This window comes from Eufriesea mexicana, unplaced genomic scaffold, assembly GCF_001483705.2.
Source record: "Eufriesea mexicana isolate 0111107269 unplaced genomic scaffold, ASM148370v2 scaffold12808, whole genome shotgun sequence".
Lineage (NCBI taxonomy): Eukaryota > Metazoa > Arthropoda > Insecta > Hymenoptera > Apidae > Eufriesea > Eufriesea mexicana.
Window position 1 is genome coordinate 14,744 of NW_016920357.1, and position 19,096 is coordinate 33,839.

A 19,096-nucleotide genomic window follows, 5' to 3' on the forward strand; every position below is an offset into this window, starting at 1 on the left:
AGGTACGCAAGATATTCTTTTGCAAGAAATGAGTTCGTGAAATTGTTTAATCTGTATTGTCACAAAATATATACAAATTTAAACTAAACGACCTATAAGAAATCGTGGAAATTATATCTAATTACGTGAAAAAGGGAGAGTTAGAGTACTCAGACGGGTTATATTTCGTGTTTGATTAGAGAAAAAAGTTGAATGATATGGGATCTGTGCCTCTACCACTTCACTCTTTCTTCATGTGCACAATGCACTTAAAAAATGCAAATATATCTTTTTTCCTATGAGACAGAATATCGTCTACGTGTATACTAATTTCTTGAAACATACTGCGTATAAGAAGATGTAATGTTCAATATTTCATGAAATGTTTATAAGAAGGTATTTTATAAGAAGGTATTAGAAACGCCTCCATAGTTTCCTATAGCAGAATTAATATGTTTAGACAATGTAAGTATGTAAATGCAAATAAGTGCTTCAACGTAACAAACGAAAATGAGTTCGTTTTATCTTTAAGATAATACCAAACAAATATCATATAAAGAATACAAAATGTTTTTTCAAGTATTAGTTTCTTGAATTTTAATTTATTTAATAAAATTATAAAATTAAAATTATTAAATTAATATTAAATACATTAATAACTTCTAAATATGCAGTTTTATATTAACTAATTAAATATAGAATTATAATTTAATTATAACTTTTCAACTGTAATTTATTTAAAATAGGTCGAATATGTGAATAAAACATATCATTCGAAGTCTGTATACAACTGTAGTCCTGTAAATGCAATATTTCACTTACGAGAGAAGTGAAACCGTAAGAAAAGAAACATTCTCGTATTCAAGTATTTTCTCTACAACTTTTTCCTATTTCTGACCAAAGAAGAGATATAACCTGCTCCAATTTCATGATTCACTCTGTATAAATAAATATTATATGACACAATGAGTAGTATCATGAGATTAGAAGACGAAAAAGACGAAAAAAGTAAACACTAGAATGGATGGAAAAATAGAGAAAAGAAGAAAAGCAGTGATACAACAAATGAATCAGGGAAATGAATAAATAAGAAAAATCGAATTGTCAAAAAATATAATAATTATAAGAACACTTAGAAAAGGCTATAAGAAAACGAAGAAAATGCGGTAGGAATGAAAAGAAGCTAGAAGAAAGGTGAAGAAACTGCAGAGGTGGTAGATCGGAGCCAAAGAAAATTAAAAAAAGACGAGTAACATAAAGAACATGAGGAGCATTTGTTAAAAAACTAAGAAGGCGTAGCAAAGGGAAAAGAACGAGCTAATGAAAAAGATATAAAGGAAACGTTAATAACTTACTGGGTAAAAATAATTAATAGAAAAATAACGGAATGCAGAATATGATAATAGTAATGGTAAAGAAAGGATCGAAGGCTTGGTAGAAAAGATAAGAAAATGCTACGATGATAAAACAACGAAAAAAGTGAAAACAAATTTCCCAAAAGATAAGAAAATGCAGTGATTACGAAATCACAGAGAAATCCAGAACTGATAAAGAACCGATAGAATAATGAGGAAAACGAGACAAATTCGAGGAAAACTAGTTAACCCGTTCTCTCCAGAATCAATTCCATGCGATTTTTCATTCGCACCACGTGGATCATACATGCCCTATGATATGAAAACTAAAAATATTCTGTACAACAAATACTTTATAACATTTACGACGATTATTACACAATACAATAATCGTTATTAATAAATAGTAATAAAACCGAATATACGGTGCAAAATAAAAACCATAGATACTTAAATATTAAAGTATCGACATATCACTTTATAAAAATCACTTCACGTATATTAAATGGAATATTGGATTTAAATGAAAAATTATACAAAGTAGACGCAACTTGCACCGCAAATACATATTTGTTAAACGCGTTACAAATGCAATGGTACTGAAACAAAAAAGGAAAACAAAAATGTACCAGACAACCGATAAAGGAAATATAACGAGTACAAACACGTAACAAGCGAAAATTTTAATTTAAAAAGTAAAAGAAAAGTGCCAAATATCGCATATCGAAAAATGCAAATAAAGATACGTCCATATATTATATTATTCATATACGTGTACGATATTTTATAATATCAAAAATGCAGAGCAAAAGTGAAAAATAACAAGGATACCAGATACTATAAAAAGCTAACAAATTGCACGGATATTTATTATCGATAGATATGATTCTTCGTGATTCCTCGCCATGTCTTTTAAAACGCAAAACTGCAAGAAGGAATAAAATAAAATAAAATAAAGGATGTAAAGAACATACAAAGACAGCCTAGAAAAGTAGGAAACAGCGAAGAAATCAAAAATTGAGACGGAAACGCAAAAGGAAGAATAAAAATGAGCGTGATGTGTCGGTGACGAAAATAAGGAAGAAGGCTGGCGAAGAAAACAGGGAAACACAATGATGACGATGACCACTATGAAGAAGCAACGACGAGGACAATGACGATCGTGATGACGAAGTAAGACGCAACGCAAAATCGGTCGTTCGTCGAACACAAAACGATCCCAATTGGCTGTTTCGCGGTCGAGTGGAGGGGTTCTAGAGAAGAACGGCGCTGGTAGGGGTTGCTGAATGAGTACCGGGACGAGCGACGTCGCGACGCACTCCGTCGCAGTCACCCCGACGGGTAACGGATGTCCCAACGGCTCCGTGTTCGCGCGCCAAACTCACGAGGATCGGTGAGACTTCTACGAAGAGGTGACGACGAATTTCTTCTAACAAGGAATCAAACGGACGACTGAACGAACAGACGGTCGTGTCTACGGTGAGTCTCACGACTTTCTTCTCCTTTTTTTTTTTAATTTTATTTTTATTCTTCATATTTACAAATGAAAATAAAATTGTTAGTTGAGGGTTGATCGCGTTCAAAGTCTCACGATTTTTTTATTGCTTTCTGTGCTTCCATTTACAAATGAAAATAAAATTACTAGTCTTACGGCTTTTTATTTTTCTGCATATACTTCCATTAGAAATAAAAATAAAAAAATTTACAGTGAGTTAATTAAACGCTTGTAATATTCTTTCGTGCAAAAGTAATATTTGTTTCATTAGTTATTCAAAAATGGAATAACTTACATATATAATAAAAATGAATATTTAATTTTTAGACTCTTGTATCTCTAATTTTTAAGAAATTGTGATTTTCAATAATGTCTCGCAAGTTTAGAAAACAGTTCTAATTAACTGCTATCTTCATTCTTTAAATTTCTTTATCTTTACCTATCATATTTGAGTATGTATCAATGGGCAAGTGTATAAAATTATTTTTTAATATCATCTAAATGACTACAAAATATTTTAAACTAATATGATTTGTCACTGTAAAAAAGTACAGTAATTTACTGAATTATTTTTGATTTAAACAAATTAGCAAATAAAATTCGTAAATAGGTTTTTAAATTAATTTTTCAACGGTATTAAAACTAAACTTAAAATTTAAATATAAAAATAAATGAAACGAGAGTGTTTAGTTCGAAAAGGAAAAGAATATATTCATAAAAGGGACAGAAAAATATATAGGTTCCCGAATTTTAGAATTACAGAATTAGTCAAATATCATGGACAGTTACGTTAATTTCCTAATCATAGATTTGACACTTCAGGGTAGTTATCGATTAACAAGCCGAAATTACAAAATTAATGACTCTATATAAAATTATCAACTAACAACGAAATACTAATAAATGTAACATATTAATTACTGTTGATTATTAACATCTAACAAAAGATATATACATACATACTTCTGTTACTTTCATAATAAAACTTCTATAATGTTACAAACAAACACTATTATAAAAAAAAAATCTTTCCTAAGAAACTTAGCGATAAATTGGCAATATGAGTTTTCTAAGAGAAAATAACTAACATTCCTCTCAATTTTGTACCATATTAAATTAAGTAATGCAAAGCAGAACGATAAAGAAAAATAAAAAGTGTACAAAAAATTCCTAAATAAGAAAACAAATTAGCAAACTGATCAAAAAAATCCTTTGTCAACAAACAACAATGCCGCTTCTCTATCACAGCCTCATTCTACGGTCACTAAATCGGCAAGTTGGTGGGTATTCACCGCACTAACTTTAGCAGGAAATGTGTAACCATTGCAGAAATGGTCTCGAAAACGTAAACAGCATACCTGGCTGTCGACAAATTCAAGGATTTGTGACCGGCCTAATAACGATCACATCCGATCGTCACGGCATTCGACTGTGATGCGTTCCACGTGTGAAATCACCCACGTTTCGATTAAATTTATACCATTATGATGTTGCAAATGTTCCATCGAAAATTTATCGTATCTTTCTAATGCTTTCCAGAATTCGCCACAGGGAACGACACACCGCTGTATCCAAACTAACGATTCGTTTCACAGAAGTGAAAACATTGAACGAACACGAGAAAAATATCGAACGAGAATACATAGTTGAAAGATAAAGATAGAAAAATATGTTTACAACCATGATCTTCATCTTTGCGTTAAATGCTCTGTGGATCGTGTGTCAAGCAGTGCCATTGCTTGATTTAAGGAACACATTGGAACAAAATGTCTTAGATGCTATGGTCACCTCTGCCTGTTCCTCGAATGGAGATTGTTGGGAATGGCTGCCAGTGCAAGAAGCACACGAAAATGTTCCAACTATATCAAAGAATTTACCCATATCAAAGTATCTATTTGTTATGTACTTCAATTTTCATACTGTCCTATATAATGCTAGAAAATAATGTTGTGAATTGTAGAATACATAGTCGACGACAAGCTGAAAGTATAGATCCAAATACAGTGATAGACACGTGGGGTAATAATTCTCCGCCATTAAATAGGAAGGTTCATCAGTCAACACTGACTGCTAAACAAATTGGAAATAGAATGTCAAAGAAGGATGTCGTTATGTCTCGTAGTTGGGGTGCCGGTGGCATGCCATTTTCTGTTCTTTATATGAACCTACATGGTTCTCGTGGAAACCAAGCCAGTAAGAAAATATTAATAAAGAACGAATATAATAATACACTATTGCGTAAATACATAAATACATGGTACATCTTATGTTAAGGTACTGCTCAGCAACAAGAAGTAGGAAAAGCTGAAAGTTCAACACCGCCTATAATGCTCCCTAATCCTCGCATTGTATTACGTAACGGAAGTTCTACACAAACAAGAAGACAATATTCAATAATACCGCAGCTTTTTATATCGTATGGATGGGGTCCATTTGGAAAATGAAAAGAATCTATTTAAAACGTTACTGAGTAAACGGAATACTGATCTCATAATTTTGGTATACGAAATTAACTGTAAAAATATTTAGTTAAATAATTTTAAATAAGTGCCATATTTTAGTACAATTATGATAAATTGCAATCTACACAATTTTTTTTTAGGAAGATATTCACAATGTGGCAATGATATCTCTCAATTATTCATTGACTATTTGTATATACTTTTTAAATATTTTTGAAATGTTTTTACTCATATTTATCAAAGAATTTCTTAATTTTATTAACTATGAATATTTACTTAAGAAATCGTTAGTACCCTTTTGAATTTTTACTGAAAATCCTATCTTGATAATTATGAAAGATCCTACCAAAATATGTATAAAATTATGATTCATTCTCTTCTCTTATATAATTAGAAAACGTAATAATATAAATTTTCACTCCCTATGAAAAGTAAAGTTTAATTTTTTATACATAGCTTCAATTATGTTAGAACCTATTTTCTCTTTTCTGTTTTCCTTTTCTTTTTGTCTTTCTTTCTCTATTTCAGAACATAAACTATTTTAAATTATTATAGTAATAAGTTATTTATTAACTTACCATTCATTTCTTTCATAGCTTTGATAAAATCTTGGGGATCTTTGAAAGATACAAATCCAAATCCTTTTGTCTTGTTTGTTCTTTTGTCTCTGACTACCTTTGCTTTTTGAAAGCTTGGATACTTGCCAAAGACTCTTACTAGCATTTCATCTGTGACATCATTTCCTAAATCTCCACAAAATATTCTAAAATCATCTATAATATAACAAAAAAAAATTGTAAAATATATCTAAAGCAAAATAAAACTTATGAACAATATCGATATGGAAAAGTAATTAACCTTCATCCCATTCTAGCAAAGAAGGATCTTCCCATATTTGCCCACCAGCCATTCGTACAATTTTCTTATTTTTCTTTCCTTTACCCTTTGGATGAGTCTCTTCTGCACTGGCATTAGCCATAATAGAACTTGCTTTCCCTTGACTAATTGCTAATTCTGCTGCAGTGCTAACACCTTTCACTTTGGGTTTCTTTTTGCTGTCATCTTCTGGGATCTTTGTATTGATAATCTGTTCAATAATTTCTGGATGAATCATTGGCGTTGATGTAGATTCATAGGTTTTTGGAGTAGCACTTAAACACGGGTCCACCATATTTGGTAAATATGGATTACTTATCTGTGCAGGTGACGAATATGTTGTAATAGAAGGAACCGTACCTGCATGAAACAATATGTTATTAATAAATTACTCTTAATAAATATGACTTTAAAGTATAAAGTATCTTATAATCCTTTACCTTGTCTTGCTACTTGTTGTGGAATTAACATTGGTGGTGGTGGCGGTGGTGGTGGAGGTGGTGGTGGTGGTGGTGGAAATCCAATCATTGGAGGAAAAGCTAAACTAGCTGCAGCAGCAGCAACAACTGGTGTTGGAAGTTCATGTTGTTCTAACTGTCTAGCCACTTGATTATATGTATTTGCACCAATTACAGGTCTAACCATTGGTGTAACTAACTGACCACCAATTTCAGCTTCAAATCTAAAAAGTAGTTTAAATTTACAATTAATTCAAAGCATTTATACTTTGGGTACAAATTTTCAATCATACTGTTACCTGTATCTAAACGGGTAATAATTTATTTGCTTTATAAGAAATGAGCCACTTAGTATAATTTACCGTGTAAATTATAAACGATGCAACACTTTTAAAAACGTAAATGACATAATTAATTGCATGGTTAAAAAAAACTGTATGTATATAAAAGAAACAGTAAGACGGCAGTAGAATATAAATAGGTTAGAAAGATTGTACATGTTTATAACTATTCAATACCTGTTCATCTCATCTTCCATTTGACGTAACTTATCATCCATTTTGATATTCTTATTGTTTTTTAATTTTTCCAATAATATAAATATATGCTTCTCAACTAATAAATTATTTATTACTGAACACAAGTCTACAACGTACCATCTAACTTCTTGTACCCTGAAGGCTGTAAAAGCATTCGGTATTACCAATATACTTTATACAAAGATAGCTCATATATATTATTAAAAATATTTAATTCATTAAACTTGGTATAATCTTTAAAATCTTATAACATATTTTTTTACTTTATTCTTTTACTTTAGAAATATTAGAAATAGTACTTGAAACCATTTTTGAAAATGTATTATTCGACAAAAGTAGTTTATAGTTTACTACACTGACACATTTAGACGTCCAGTACAAACTTCTTATGTGTTTAGTGTACATTCAATATGATGATGTATAAAATTGCTATTTTTGTATTTTTTATTATTGTCAATATATCTAACAAATATGTAATTGCCGAAAATGATGAAGATATATCGACTGATTTATACGTTATCGAGGGAAAAGTTTTTCCATGGGAAAATGGAGGCCCAAATGGATGGCAATTAATGACCCATGTTATGGCTAATGGTGGAGAACATTATGGTTTCTTAAGGTACATTTGCGTTAAAAATTGAAACAGTTATTTATATACAAAAAGTAATCAATTTTTTATCAGACATGAGAATCATATGAAACTTCGTAAGCTTTATATAGGTTAGGATTCATATCACTATTTTTAAACATTTATATTTAACATTTTTAGAGAGGATGGAACGTTTATCATTTCAAATGTACCATCAGGATCATATGTAATTGAAGTTGTAAATCCAAATTTTGTTTATGAACCTGTAAGAGTAGAAATTAACTCAAAAGGAAAATTCAGGGCAAGGAAGGTCAACCTGATTCAAACGTCACAAGTAATACAGGTTCCATATCCATTAAAAATGAGACCTCTTACACCATTCCGTTATTTTCAAGTTAGAGAACAGTGGAGAGTAACAGACTTTTTATTTAATCCAATGGTATGAATTTATGAATTTATATGTACTTACAAAAAGAAATTAAATCATTCATCATTTCTTCATGTTTTTGTAGGTTTTAATGATGATATTACCATTATTATTAATTATGATTCTACCAAAAATTATGAATGATCCTGAAACTAGAAAGGTTAGTAAATAATTTCAGTAATATAACTATGCAAGTTTCATTGTATAATATTCAAAAGTATATAATATAAATTTTATAATTTTAATATCATTTCTATTTTTTTTTTTTTTTTCTTTTTTGTAGGAAATGGAACAATTAAATAATTTCACTAATTATAACATGCCAGAAATGTCTGAAGTAATAACATCATTCTTATCTGGTGGAGAAAAACAAAAATCAAAAGCAGTAAAAGCTGCAAAGAAAAGGCAATGATTGAAATGCCTGTAGGATAAATGTCTGCACTTTTATTCTAGTATTTTAATTGTCAGTCATATCTTAGAAAAAAGTGTTAAACTTTTATTTCTATCTTTCTTTTAATTATCATGTACCTCTGTTACATTTAAAACAATAATATTGAATTCTATGATGTTATTTTAATACATAATTAAGTATATAAATGTTATATTATATAATTTATTGTAATTTGTGTAAAAAGAATATTTTATAGATAGCTATTAAATTATAGGAAATTGTAAAAAAAAAATGAGGAAAGTGAAATACATAAAATACACTTAGTAATGTAGGCCTTTTTGTTTTTTTTGTACTAAATAGCAACCTATGTATGTATCTATAATTATTTTATTGTTATTTCCTTTGTATATTATTGTTTAGGAACATCTGCAAAGAAATAATTCAAATACTAAGTCTTATAAGTGTAAAGTAGTCCAACACTATATCACAATATATTTGTAATTTACAAAATAAATATCTTGAAATTATATTATATCTTGAAATTATTATTCTATTGATACTAAAAATTGAAAATATAATTCAATTTTAGTAATAACACTTATTTAAAATTATTTTATCAGTCGAATTTAATTCGTTCATGTTTTCAATATTTATTTACGAATATATGGACAAATCAATTTAAGTTTAAATAACTAAATATTAAAATTTCTAATCTGTAACATACGTTCTCTAGCTGCTTTGAACTGTTCAAAGATATTATCTATATTAGTCATAAGTTTATCTGTACCCAGTTTTTGAAAATAATCTAACTGATCATTATCCTTAATTGTACTATGAGTTTGATAGACGATATTCATGTTTAACTTTATGTAACCACTTGGTGTAACATTTAATCGTGACTTATTTAACATCTTATCTTCATGTCCTTTTGGGATACCACAGTAAGTCATATCTTCCAATTCATAAGTACCACCAGTAAAAAATCTCCTAAGAGTATTAATAATACTTCCAGTTGGTCTCCAGGTTGGAATGTTAAATTTATATGAACCTGGTAATACAGGTAAAGGTATAACTCCATAACCTTCTGTACGATACCTGAAATTTTTATCATTATATTTAATATTTTCATTACTTTCATTTAGAATGGAAAAATTTTTATATTTAATTCACTCACCTAAACCAACTATCAAGTGATATAACTGACAGTAACAATCGAGGCCATGATGATAAAACAATATTTCTATCAAGCATAGCTGATGTATCAAAATCTAATGATATTTCTGAAGCATAACTAAAATATGCTGAATTATTCTTTAAGTTACATCTTTGAGTTCTTCCAAATAATCTGTCATTTTGATTTGTGCTCCAATGATCTGGCAAGTCAATGTGGTAAGAAATAGAAAGTCCATCAAAAAAGAAATCATGAGCTGACAAAATATCGAATTTTATAAAAAACTTATGTATATCTGGTGGTGCTAATTGCAATCCATGAGATATTTCTGCTTCTTTATATAGTAGCTGCTCCTTAATTTCCTGCAAAATAATAATTAAAATAATATTTTATAATTTCAAATATTAAATATACAGTTATACACAATTTTTGTATATATGTCAAACAGAAAAATTAAAGAACACTAAATATAATAATAGCAAATTTTATAACATTTTTAACAATTTTTTTATATATCCAAAAATACATGAAATATTAAAGAATACACTACATGACAACAATAGTCCGAAACGTGGACGTTACTTTTACGATTAAATGACAGTTTCCTCCACCATATTTGTACAAACAGCTGTATGGTGGTTTATACGTATATACATATATGTATGTACATGTGCATACGACAGCAGATAAGTATGAACGTGTTCGAGCAGCCATTCACTGCCATAAGATTCAGTTCGATTGAGACCACACCGGTTAACGCATTTCATCGTTCTTAAATATTTAACATTTTAAATAATTAATGAATCTTGATTGTATTATAATGAAATAATCAAAAATATATGATTAAATATGAAAATATTCATATTTTCTAAGTGTATCTTAACCAAGTGTAAAATAAAACAATTAAAATCAATTTAGCATCACACATGTTTAATTGTGAAGAATTATTGGTGTCAGTGACAAGTTTTCGTTAATTTCAAGAGTTATGTTTTATCCACAAAGGATGATGAGACAAATCTCTGAAATCTCCTACGTCGGGTATGTATATACATATATTATTACGTATTCTAAAGAAATTCGTTATATACAGTTCTTCATAAGATCAATCTTAAAAATTTACTAATAGAAATGTCGTATAATCAATGTAATTAAATTTTAAATTAACTTAATTGTGAATTTTTCATTTGCAATTTAAACTAAGAATGTATAGATAATTATTATTTTTAAATTATTTGAAAATGTAGTAAAAATTACGATATTTAAAGTGTGCAAACGAAATGAACAAAAAAGATGTCAAAACCAGTTTGTAATGAAATAATCTGAAGTTTTTATATATACTCACTCGTCGCAATTCATTTTGTTGTTGTTGCAATTCCAAAGACGATTGTTTCTCGGAAACATGCTCGAGCCAATAATTAAATTGAATGCCGTTGGAATTCGTGATGGTATAATAATGATCGTTCGTAAAGTCGGGATTAATCGTTAAAATTTTATGCAATTCATCATATATAATGACAAACAATACCATTTCCGTATCCTCATCGGAGATTGTCAAGATCTTATCTCGTTGAGATAAGTCAACCATGACATACATCGCAGAACGCTCCATGTAGAGATAATGATTTGTTCGAATCCTTGTGTCGCTAGGTACATCATCTATGACCATCTTATTGTATCTTTCGGAAAAGGGTTTGCGATTTTGCAAGGCCGGTAATGCAGTTTGGTTCCTGATTGCCAATTTCGTCTTATAAGGTTTTGATAACAATTCATCCCTCGAATAATAAGAATCATTTTGCGTATAAGTATAAAGTTGAGAACCCTCAATATTCTCTTCCTTGATTTGTTGATAATAAACTTTCTGACATTCAGTCAGACAATTTGTTTCGTCACTATAAAAACTTACTTCGAACGGACTAAATACTTTTTCTTGCCAGTTAAAAATATGATCCTCTTCTTCAAGAAAATTCGAGTCTCTGGTATCCCCTTCGTTTTCGAGCAGTTCTGCAAGCAAAGGCCTTTGCTGTACGATTTTGACTCTGAAACAATAAACGTACGTAAGATAAATACAATTTAGAAGGTAGAAACAATCTCTACCAGATGGCCGGAATCTAATTCTATCGACATGTCTGCAACAAGTTTCGGCGGCAAAACAGTGGCGTTGTTTCACATTGTAACAGTCACTTTGATAATTGTGCACTTCAAATAATATGAAAGAATAAATGGTAAAAAACATAGAGAATGAGTCGTGATTTTACAAATTTTTCATTATTTATTCAATTTTTTTTTTTGTTATAATACGAAATCAAGTGTCAAAATGTTACCTTATTTTGAAGTTGCTTATGGGTTCTTTAACCTTGTAATTAACAGCTATTTTTTGTTTTCGTATTTTATTTGCCATTTTCTTTACCATCGAATATATCAATCATCTGTTCGATTGTATAGTGTGAAGAACATTTAGGTAACGGTCAAAAAGACTGACTGAAGGGAGTCACTAACAATCGCATGCGACTGTATTATTTATCGATTCTTCTGTTGCTTGGTAACAGGTGTGACAGCACAAATATACACAGAAGTAAAGTTACATCTGCACTTTATGTTCGTTTATACCTTCTTCTTATACATGATTGTAACGAATTGTTATTAACATAAAATAGAACGTAGTTATAAGATCCCTACATCCTGTTGAGTCAGCTTTATAAGACAGAACACGTAATAAAAACTGCAATATTTTTCAGATGCCTTTTGCAGGTATATAAGTATCACAAAAATTGTGTTTCCGTGTAAAATATTTTTATGTTACAAGAATTCAGTTATTAAAGGTAATATTCAATTATTGAATTATTAATAATTTTATATATTTGTGTATTTATTTAATATTAAAAATATTCTATTAAAATCATTGATTTAATTATTAATTTATATAATGGTTTATGTAACTTATAAATTGAAATTATATTTATATCATATTACTCTCTAAATATATTATTATGATAATTTCAAATATTTAATTATTAAATATTTTATTTAATAGTAATATTATTTATTGAATATTGTTTGACGTTTTTCTTAATATATTAATTTTCGAGACCTTAATTAAACAAAAAAAAGAAAATAGGAAATCCTAAATTTAAAAAAATATTTAATTAACACTTGTTCATTGTATCACATAAAGTATGCAAAGAATTTTGAAATAATTTAATCCAAACTAAATATATTTCTGTTAACTCATCTAAATAATCCCAAAAATTTTTAATGTCTTATGTGATATCAATACAACATGATTTTCTAAATAAATAGTTATTTTAGCGAAATATTTAATAATTCCATAAGACATTTCGATTTAATACTTCATAACAAATTTTATGATATAATTCATGATAAATCCACAAATTCAATTCATCTCGAAACTTGTTCATAAATCCTACGTTATATTCTACCTTAAACATTTGTCAGTATCGAATACCGCACTGAGTTTCATTGATAACTTTCTGATGAAAGCAAACCTATGTATTCTTGCTATCTAATGTATATATACACGAATTTTATGATTCATTAAAAAATTGAATGAATCATCAAGATAGATACTCACATTGTTACTATAGTGATGCGTATGAATTGACTTTTTGTGATCTTCGATTAAAAATAAATATTCCTACCTGTATATAGTCATTAATCCTATTCGTTTATTATGTTATACATTATATTATAACTACATATATGTAATTTAAATAAAATGAATCAATTACCTTATTAGAGAATCGTGGAAAATTTTTTGTTTTAAAACAATCACTAAATCGATACGAAAAGTGACAAACGAAACCGAAAGACTATGTCGATAATCGGTAAAGAAATAACATTCTACTACATACATCTTACGGTACTTTCTATTCGTGCGATGCTTGGCTGTTGAGTTCACCTGTTGCGACGCTGGTGACTTTTAGGCGTACAGTCTTTTCAAACGTACTTTGGTGTAGCTAATGATACGAACTTTCGTATTCTAACTGATCACAGTAATGGGGAATTTCGCTCGAAGATAATCTAAGCCAACTCATATTGCTGATTAAAGTTCTTGTCGACGGTTCAGGTATTGAGATTAAACAAATGTACATTACGTGGACGTAGGATACATTTTCAATCGTATATTAGTTATCTGTTATTCGTTTATTACGCAAGTTTTCTCTGCTAATTTTCCGGATAATGTATCAATCTGATAAGATAAAATTGATGTGTGTCATTTGTTTGTATGAATAATCTTGTGTGAAAATCTATTCGTAATGACAAACAGAGAAATAATTTTATAGACTGAGCTGTATGTGCATTCAATAAATATAACTTACAACCATTTATACGTTTGATATACAGTTTACCGATTAACCGAACACAGGTATTCAAACTTTTAAGTATATTCTTTCTTTTATTATATATGAAATATAATGTGTACTTTGTTGTTAATTTTAATAAAGGTAAATTATTTTATACTTTATGAGATCAATTTTTTTCTTTACATGGAATAAGGATATAGAAGAATATTAAGGATAATGATATTGATTTATATAATGTCAGACTTATGTTAAGCTTAATTTTATATGTTGCAGAGGTTTCAAACTAATAAGAATGACAAGTAATCAAGAAGGAGAGTCTGGTATAACAATACCATTGCAGTACAATAATGCTGTAAGAACTAATCTTTTGGGCATATAATTCTCATTATTAGTTTTCTATAACCTTCACAAATACCATAATAAATCTAACAAAAGATTTAATTCATTATTTGTTACAATAATTTTTACATTTTCAGCATTGGAAAGCTATATTTGAAAAATATGATCTCGATGGGGATGGAAAAATCTCGTATCAGGAATTAAGAGCTATGATACGTAGTTCTACTTATTCTAATGATATTCCAACCAGGGTTGTCCATACAATTATGCGTAAGGCAGATCTAGATGATTCAGGATATTTAGATTATCCAGAATTTATAGCTATGGTATCTTTATTTCTATTCTTATTATTTTTATTCTAATCTTATTTTGTCTTATAATTGTGTTTCTAAAATAGAATAATGCTTATTTAGATATTTTACTTTATATATTTTTATTTTTATTATTATCATTATTGTTATGTACTTTATTTATCCATTAACTATCATAATATTTTAAAATAATCTTTACACTAATCAATCAAAATTTTTTAAATAAATTATATTTAGTAGGCCAATGAATAATCTAGAAACATATATTTAATTCTTTCATAGTCTAATTTAAAGTATTTGCGATAACTGATCTGCTTTTAGATTCACAGAAAAGATATGCAAGGTGTTTTTGGTCACCTTGTACAACGATACGTACAATCTATGGTTCCACAAAGACCTATTGCCTTCCAAGTAGCACGGTCTAGTGATATTCCTGATGGACAATATGAAGAAGAATATAGTTGTAAACCTCCAGCATTAGCAATGATAATTATATCCATATTAGAAATTATTTTATTTTTATATGATGTGATTGTACATAAATCACCTTCTGTTGAAGGACCAGCTGCTACATTATTTATTTATAATCCACATAAAAGATACCAAGCATGGAGGTATTTAACATATATGTTTGTACATGTGGGGTATGTATCTCCTTTTTTTATGAATACATCTATCTTTATGTGTTCAGATAATGATAAAATTTTTCTTTTCACAGAGTATTTCATCTAGTGGTAAACCTACTTGTACAGATAATGCTGGGTATTCCATTGGAAATGGTACATAAATGGTGGAGAGTATTAACTATATACATAGCTGGTGTTGTAGCAGGATCTCTTGGTACCTCTGTATCAGATCCTACAGTATATTTAGCAGGAGCATCAGGTGGTGTGTATGCATTAATAACTGCTCATGTAGCAACTATTTTAATGAACTGGTCGCAAATGGAGTTTGCTGTTTTACAATTATTAGTATTCCTTGTCGTAACGATTGTTGATATCGGTCAAGCAATATATAACCGTTACGTGTTAGAAACCAATAGTCAAGTTGGGTATGTGGCTCATTTTGCTGGTGCCATTGCAGGCCTACTTGTAGGTATAAATGTACTTCGTAATCTGGAAGTAAAAACATGGGAGAAAGTTATATGGTGGACCAGTATTATTACTTACACCATACTTATGACTGCTGCCATTTTATGGAATATTTTATATACTTCTTATTATGAATAGTCATTCTTATCGACTGTCATATATTTATTTTTTGTTGCTGCATTTTCTGATACAGCTAGAGTTTGTAATCTTGCTATTATATAAACAAAAATGAGCAAAACTTCTTTTATTGAAATAGCCAAACAAACAAGGTGCTAATTTAAGCACACTTGTCCAAAATGAGTATTAATATATTGCACACTGCAATATGGGAGGTCTCTATATATTGCACAAAAGAAATAGTTGTTAAAAACTATAATGACAAGTACTTTTAAATACGATATTATTCCGTGTTAATGGAAAAAGATGTAATATTGTTATTTTATTTCATTTTTTTTTTTTTTTAAGTGTAATAAGAACAAATATTTTTATATCGATAAATTAAATAGTGCTCATTTGAACACGATTTATACAAAAAATGGACAATGAGAAATCGGAATAAACTATAAATGGTAATGTTCACATTTTCAAATATTTAGCCAAAATATATTTTTTCTTGTAGAATAATTTTGTTAAAATTATGTTCATTTAAATATGCGGTCTTTGTCTATTGCATCCTATACATAAAAATGTGACTATTGTCCTACAGTAAATATAGAATTATATTTGTAATATGATCCTGTAGTGCAATGTTCTGAATATTTGAATACATATTAGAGTAATATTTTATTACTGCATTTAATTTTGAAGAAATAACTTTTATTATTCATATAATATATGTAAAGTATTATTGGTATAAAAATACTATTATCGATGATTCCGGTAATTTTGTATAATAAGTTACTGCAATCCATTATATCATTTATTTATAATTCACTATGTCATGTACCTGATTTGCAAACTACTAATACATTACAGAACTAATTTGATAATATATGTACATGTAAGTTGTATAAAAACTCGCACAAATTTAAAGTTTTTAATGCAAAATTTATAAATATTTTGGCCACTAACAAAATAAAATAATTTATTTTAATATATGTTCTTAACCAAAAACATTGAAGAAAATAGAGTGTTAGAATTTATAAGTGCCTTCCAAGTATAAAAGTAAATCTAAATCTCTGGTATATATAAAATTATACTGATCTTATTTTTAATTTTTTAAATTGATTTAGAAACACAGTATTTCAATTTTAGTATTACAGAATAACATATTGAGATTTAATTTCAAATATTTCGTTTATAATAAAATCTTATGCACAATTTTCACGAAACAAAAAATTACAGTTTAAAATATAACTTGTAAAAGCTAGAGAATATTTAATTCCACAGTAATTACTTTAAATTTCGGTAATACATTAAAATCCTAGAAATATGTTTTAGAAGATACCCGTAAATCGTGAGGTACATCATTTGAAACGGTAGTATTAGTTTATTTTTCTAATAATTCTAATAATTTTAATAATTAGGTTTGCTGTACACAATTATGTTTTGTGTACATCTATTATGTTTTTTCACTAATTAAATTAATTATTAAAATCAGTAAATGCAAAGAAATTGCAAATATCTATTTTTTTATATTCCAAATTAGTAAACATATTTTTTAGTTTATTTAATTTCTTTATTTTTTGTTTTTATTTTATATGTACTAATAACGTATTTAAGAACCAAATTTCCTAAGAAGTAGAAAACAGTTTCAAATAATGCAATAAAAGTATTAAAAATAATAATAAGTCCTTTATTTTTGTACTTTCATATTGAAGTAACAGATTTGAAATGGAACTATTTATATAAAATATAATGGAATATAAAAGTTTACTAATGCATATAATCAAAAGAAAGAAAAAAAGTTTTGCAAAAAATTACTGCCCTTCTCAACTTATTCTTTCTATTTGTTATATATATTTACAATTACAACTTTTATATTCTTCAAACTAATTCAAGGCATAAAAAGAAAATTAAAATATAACGATAAAAATATAATTTCTCTTATTGTACCATATCTCAGAAATGTTTAAAGAATCTTAAAATTTTTAAAGATAAAGATAGCATTTTTACAGAAATTAAGATTAACTATTAATTGTATTTTTTAAAATTATTTAAAATAATTTAAAAAAAAAAATGATCGAAAATATTTCTTTATCAGTTATAATATATTATGAGAAGGTGCAAGATATTCTGAAATTCTTAAAACTTTTGAAATTAGTGAAAATATTTTTGCAAAACATTAAACTGAATTATTAGTTTAAGAATTTCATTGTAAAAGACGTAACTAATACGAATAAACGTTGAAGCCAACATGTTGCTTCAAAAATATGTGTTACATGTTAGTTGTAATGATCTCAAGAGACAGGGTAATTTGAAAAAAAAAAAAAAAAAACGAACAAAAATACTATTACAACGAACTTGATCGAACAATAAAGAAAAAATTTATCGAGGAACCTCAACTTTATTTGTTAATTCTATTTATATGATTTTTCGCGTGTAAGTGCTTCTTATGTATTATCTCGTGTATGTAAGTTTTGTAATAAATATCAAATGTTAAATTAAAAAATGCGTATTTATATTATCATATAAAACCAATAATTATTTGTGTAATGCATCGCTCATAATTAATCAAAAAATTTTAATCGTTAACAGAAATAAGAATTGTATTTTTTGTAGAAAATATAGTTTCTGTTTATTTTTACTGTTTAGCATTACAAGATTATGTATCTTTACTTACAAATGATAATATAATATCATCAACAATGTCAACTAATTTTATCATTAATAATGAAAATAAGAACAAAAAAGTTATTAATATCAAATTATATTCAAAGAATCTATTTTTGATTTCTTATGAATTAAATCAATAATTCTATGTGATAAGATAAATTACTATCGTAATTTGATGAATAAACTTGTTTTAAATTGAAATGATTAAATGATCAAACAATCGGTAGATTAATTATAGAATTAGTATACAAGTTTCTTGTACACTTTGTATTACAAAGATAATTATGAGCGACACTAAATATATTTAACCTAAAATAATTGTTAACTCGGTCTGATGACGGAAACAATTTGTTCGTATTATTTATGTATTTTGCACGCGTTCTTTCTATATAAAACAGAATAGAGTAAATTATAAATAACCATCGCTTTAACTAGATACGATTTCGACGTTAAAATACAGATAATTGTTAAGTTTCCATTTGTTCGATAAACAGTTTCTATCTTAATAATAAGTAC

The 19,096-nt window shown here is 27.8% G+C and overlaps 5 protein-coding genes across 6 annotated transcripts in view; 3 read left to right on the forward strand and 2 right to left on the reverse strand.

Annotated features, from left to right (window-relative positions):
* LOC108553752 (RNA-binding protein 42) overlaps positions 1-7,212 on the reverse strand; it is a 19,392-nt gene extending 12,180 nt beyond the window's left edge. For both annotated transcript variants that reach the window (XR_001890656.1, XM_017908779.1), the window contains exons 1-4: positions 7,144-7,212; positions 6,608-6,849; positions 6,150-6,527; positions 5,870-6,064 (exon numbers count right to left, since the gene is read on the reverse strand). Coding sequence is in view for 1 of the 2 variants with exons in the window: in XM_017908779.1 (XP_017764268.1) it covers positions 5,870-6,064; positions 6,150-6,527; positions 6,608-6,849; positions 7,144-7,184 (856 nt within the window). In the remaining variant the exon portion in view is untranslated. The remainder of the gene's footprint in view (positions 1-5,869; positions 6,065-6,149; positions 6,528-6,607; positions 6,850-7,143) is intronic.
* LOC108553754 (uncharacterized) lies at positions 4,453-5,273 on the forward strand. The gene is made up of 3 exons (XM_017908780.1): positions 4,453-4,716; positions 4,790-5,022; positions 5,104-5,273. Exons 1-3 carry the CDS (start codon positions 4,499-4,501, stop codon positions 5,271-5,273), a joined length of 621 nt encoding a protein of 206 aa, XP_017764269.1. The 5' UTR covers positions 4,453-4,498.
* A 362-nt stretch (positions 7,213-7,574) lies between the features above and the next one.
* EMC7 (ER membrane protein complex subunit 7) lies at positions 7,575-8,707 on the forward strand. Its single transcript, XM_017908782.1, has 4 exons — positions 7,575-7,783; positions 7,934-8,192; positions 8,266-8,340; positions 8,464-8,707. The coding sequence occupies exons 1-4, from the start codon at positions 7,575-7,577 to the stop codon at positions 8,590-8,592; spliced, it is 672 nt and encodes a 223-aa protein (XP_017764271.1). The 3' UTR covers positions 8,593-8,707.
* Positions 8,708-9,263: 556 nt separating this feature from the next.
* Positions 9,264-12,357, reverse strand: Mks1 (Meckel syndrome, type 1). The gene is made up of 4 exons (XM_017908776.1): positions 12,064-12,357; positions 11,085-11,778; positions 9,746-10,104; positions 9,264-9,666 (listed from the first exon to the last, which is right to left on the reverse strand). Exons 1-4 carry the CDS (start codon positions 12,150-12,152, stop codon positions 9,264-9,266), a joined length of 1,545 nt encoding a protein of 514 aa, XP_017764265.1. The 5' UTR covers positions 12,153-12,357.
* On the forward strand, positions 10,728-16,057 carry rho-4 (rhomboid-4). The gene is made up of 5 exons (XM_017908777.1): positions 10,728-10,780; positions 14,338-14,416; positions 14,541-14,729; positions 15,036-15,358; positions 15,433-16,057. Exons 1-5 carry the CDS (start codon positions 10,728-10,730, stop codon positions 15,941-15,943), a joined length of 1,155 nt encoding a protein of 384 aa, XP_017764266.1. The 3' UTR covers positions 15,944-16,057.
* Positions 16,058-19,096: the final 3,039 nt, after the last annotated feature.